The sequence below is a fragment of the Halichondria panicea genome, chromosome 9 (assembly GCF_963675165.1).
Source record: "Halichondria panicea chromosome 9, odHalPani1.1, whole genome shotgun sequence".
Classification (NCBI taxonomy): Eukaryota; Metazoa; Porifera; class Demospongiae; order Suberitida; family Halichondriidae; genus Halichondria; species Halichondria panicea.
Window position 1 is genome coordinate 4568297 of NC_087385.1, and position 4286 is coordinate 4572582.

The following is a 4286-nucleotide window of genomic DNA, read 5'->3' on the forward strand; positions in this document are numbered from 1 at the left end:
ACGAAAAGCAATTTGGCCTGGAATGTCATTAAAAGGTCATAATTAGACTACATTACATCATCTGTAATTGATCTGATTGGCTAAAAAAACAGTAGATTACATGGAAGCATAATCTACAAGAAGTTACTTATTCTACAGGAAATGGGCGCATATTCTACAGGAAGTGGACACATATTCTACAGGAAATGGACGCATATTCTACAGGAAGTGACAAATAATTTGCAGGAAGTTCTTAAAAGTTGGAATGAAATTTTTAGTGAAAGTGACAAGATGACAAAAACATTATAAAAAAGACAGAATGCAATAGTTTGTTCAGTCAATATCCATTCTTTCCATGTCCACTGTTGCTTTGTATTGCTTTTTCCAGTTGGGCATGGGCAAGGGGGGCCAGGAAGCATCAAAAACACTTTAGCAGTCGCTTGACACTTTCTATTGAGTTTTCAAGGTTCCATGCCGGTCCAGTCTGCTCTATACCACCCTCCACTCCACCACAGAGCTTCATTCTTCTTCTTGTAGTGTTGCAGTCAGTTCTAGCATAGTTCTAGGTTATTTTTACTTGTCTGTTCTTTCCAGTATCTTCAAGAAGCGTTTCACAAGCTTTACTAAGTTTTACTGTAGTTTTTCATTGTTTTGAAGCCGTCTTCTTGTCTTTTTCTGTCAACTGGTGTCTCTCACAGCTCTCCAGCTCGTCCAGCTCGCACAAATTCAATTTCTGTTGCTACGCACCAAACCTGGCTTTTTATAACCACGCCTCGCGCATGCGCAATGAAGTCCAAGTTAGATAGACCACACCCACTCAGAATATGCGTCTTAGTAACCACCTTGGTTACGGTTAGATTCCCTCGGCTTTGCGCCTCGGGCTAACCGCAACCGCAGAGGTTACGTAGACGCATATTCTACTCTTAGGTGTAGTCTATCCTATACTTAGTGAAAGTTCAAGTGATGTCTGGGGCCAAATTGCTGCTGAGTCAGCAAAAACGAAATTAAAAGGAATGTCATTAAAAGGTCATAATTAGTGATTGAAGAACATAATGCTGTGCTCCTTACCAAGAGCTGGTCCAACAGCTTCAGCTGTCCTTAACAATTATTCTATGGCCATAACATTATCTGGAGATACCTACAATTCCCTGCAAGACTACCACCCTCCCTCCTGGGCCCAGCACATCAAGCCCCAGCCCTCTCAATATGTACAGGTAGATCTACTCATACAGTATTAATACTGAGCCCATAAACAGACGGCTAACTTCAACGCAGAGGAGGTCCGACATGCGTGCACGAATCACTACAAGTTCAGTGCATTGATGTCATTGAGGTCACGTGATAATGCCTGTGGACAATGCACGGAACTTGTAGTGATTTGTGCATGCATGTTGGACCTCCTCTGACTTCAACGTATACTTGGGGATCACATCTGGTGAAACCGACTTCCTTTTATGGAATCGACTAAGTGCGTGCAAACCGCAGCCCTGCATTGCGTATAATACGTGCAGGGATTCAACCACTCTGCATATTAGGAAATGCAACGTGATCCCCGTATAGTCGTTCTCTTATTTATGGGCTCCTGGTTACCGTATAGCGGGAAATTTTCTGTTAGGTGCAGTGGTGGATCTAGAAAAAGTGGTAGGATGCTGAGCAAGAGGGGCAAAGAGCATCCCACGTGGTAGCGCGCGAAAATCGAGGATTTGATGTCATTTCCGGTGCATGGGTGCGGTATTACTGTGACATTAATAATTTTTTTATTAGGTGTGGTTTGCATTGCAGAGGTTCCTTGCACTCTGTATTTACTTGTCGAGTCTAGTCTGCACTGCAGTGCAGCTAGTCAAGTAAAAGACATTACTGAAATAGATATAGGTCTACAGCTACTCTACTAGCTATATATAGTAGAGCTACTCTATACGGTGATGGTTGATATACTTCTTCAGCTTGCAATGAGGCCCACTCCCATCCACCGCTGGGTGTTGCCAGGGGTACCTGAGGGAGTCCAGGTCTCTGTCAAGAGAGACGATATGACGGGAAGCCTTCTCTCTGGGACTAAAGTATATATCTATGAATCAAAATCGCAGTATAAATTCATGATTCTATAGATTCGTAAACTAGAGTTCTTGCTGGCTGATGCCCTTCAGAAAGGGTGTGACAATGTGATCACCAGTGGGTTTATGGAATCGAACTATGCTAGGACAACAGCCGTGGCTGCCAGGCAATTAGGTCTGCAACCTCACCTGGTTTTGTGGTGGAGAGAAGGAGAGTTGGTGAGTGAACTACATGTTATCATTTTTACATATAGAGCCATGCTCAACATTGAATCAATTAATATATTCAACCGTTTATATATAATTATAGGATCAAAGTGCAGTGGGATGCACTGGCAATATGTTTCTGAATCACTGTGTGGGTGCTAAAATAATGCTCGTTCCTCCACTGAAGTACTCAAGCACAGTGAAGGGTGAGGAGAGCCTGAGGCAGATTGTGGAGGAGTACTCACGAGTGCTGAAGTAATGTAATAGTTTACTGCATGTGCTCGCATATTATCACGTAGGTCACAGGGAGCTAATCCCTACATCGTACCTGAAGGCTCCGATGAGCTTGGACTGTGGGGCTACATTCAAGCATTCCAAGAACTACTGGAACAAGTACATATAAGCACATGCATGCACTTACTTTGACACATTGTTGACTCGTATGCAGGGGGTCGCTGAGAGGTATGATGATTTGGTGGTGGCTGTGGGGAGCGGAGGGACAGTGTGTGGACTAGCACTAGGCAACTATCTCACAGGATCAAAGCTCAAGTTAGTACACATACAGCATGCAATTAATACTCTGACTATACTAAGGATTGTTTACATGCAGGATCCATGCTGTGTGCATATATGAAGATGCCGACTATTACCATAGACGCATTGACAAAATCCTTCATGCAGCAATGGGCCCTGAAACCAACTCAGAAGGAAAAGCACTACGCTCCCGAAACATTGTGGACATTATTGAAGGCTATAAAGGCCAAGGATATGGCCTCTCAACACAAGAGGAGCTGGATCAACTGTTAGAGGTATTTACTGCAACTGGTGTCCCTGTGGACCCTGTGTACACTCTGAAGGGGGTGAGGGGGATGCTGTCAGAGCTCGCTGACAACCCGAGGAGGTTTGCTGGGAAGAGGGTGCTCTATCTACACACTGGTGGAGTGTTTGGACTATACGATTGGACTATACAATTGTATGAAAGAATGGCATAAGGCTATTGAACAATCAGACTTCTATTAATGTGTTCAGTTAGATGTATCAGTTATAGCTGCATATATTTTTGTTGGCAAGAGTGAACAACAAAAAAAACTTTCTTCATCTTCTCACGACTTGTAATAGGGATCCGAAGTTTTTTTTCCTGGTGATGTTGAAATTAGGTCTTAAAGTCATATCCGAGGGGTCCGCCGCTATGAAAATGTGTACGAGGTTCGGGAGATTTTACAAATATATTTCGGATTTTGCAAGGGACTGCATGCAGAGGCCAGATAACAGCGCTATATATAAATGCATTGTTCCAGGTTTAACCTGTCCTTCTATTATTATCCAAACTCCTGAGGTGCGTGGATCTATATAATTATAGTTAATGTATTTCGCTATAGCCCCTTGACTGCATTTATATAAAATGTGTTAATATAAAAAAAAACCCATTTAATTTGTGTAAATAAGTATAGTAACACACACTGTGAACTGTAAATTAAAAATTATACTCCCCTACAATTTAATACAGATCCATTTATTGTTTTTTTCACTTCGAACACACTTGAAACCAGCCTCCCAGTTTACATACTAGCTCACACCCAAACATTTTTGAGCCATTATCAGGATAGCCTCGATTCCAGGCCGCTGAGAAAGGGGCTGGAGCGAGGCTATTATCAGGACTGCCAGTCAATTGAAATAATTATCTTCACTATTTCTTTGTTATACACAGCCAATAATCCACGGGCCTGTTTCAGGCCGTGGGGGGGGGGGAATCAGCTGAATACGGGCCAGAATACAGGCCTGTATGCGGATGTAATTGCCCACGGCCTGCTTACATCCTGGAACCATAGACCCATTACAGCACGTACATCCTGTCCTGAATATAGCCCGTACTTAACGGGCCTGTTTCAGCCTGTACTACCCACGTCCTAAATACAGCCCGTATTTACAGCCTGTATTCAGCATGTATCACCCACGTCCTGAATACAGCCTTACATAATTATACGGCCTGTATTCACATGTATCCTGTACATTCAATGCATAACGCATGCGCACTAGGGTAAGCCCGGA

The 4286-nt window shown here is 43.1% G+C and overlaps 1 protein-coding gene across 1 annotated transcript; it reads left to right on the forward strand.

Annotated features, from left to right (window-relative positions):
• The first annotated feature begins 877 nt into the window (after window positions 1-877).
• Window positions 878-3379, forward strand: LOC135341189 (uncharacterized). The gene is made up of 7 exons (XM_064537696.1): window positions 878-1193; window positions 1923-2036; window positions 2085-2249; window positions 2341-2492; window positions 2537-2630; window positions 2686-2786; window positions 2848-3379. Exons 1-7 carry the CDS (start codon window positions 1032-1034, stop codon window positions 3227-3229), a joined length of 1170 nt encoding a protein of 389 aa, XP_064393766.1. The 5' UTR covers window positions 878-1031; the 3' UTR covers window positions 3230-3379.
• Window positions 3380-4286: the final 907 nt, after the last annotated feature.

Excerpts from the sequence above, each read along its gene's own strand:
- LOC135341189 (XM_064537696.1), top strand. The coding sequence starts at position 1,032 with ATGCTGTGCTCCTTACCAAGAGCTGGTCCAACAGCTTCAGCTGTCCTT. Across the intron at positions 1,194-1,922 it reads AGCCCTCTCAATATGTACAG|CTTGCAATGAGGCCCACTCC; the intron begins GTAGATCTACTC and ends ATACTTCTTCAG. Across the intron at positions 2,250-2,340 it reads GGTGGAGAGAAGGAGAGTTG|GATCAAAGTGCAGTGGGATG; the intron begins GTGAGTGAACTA and ends ATATAATTATAG.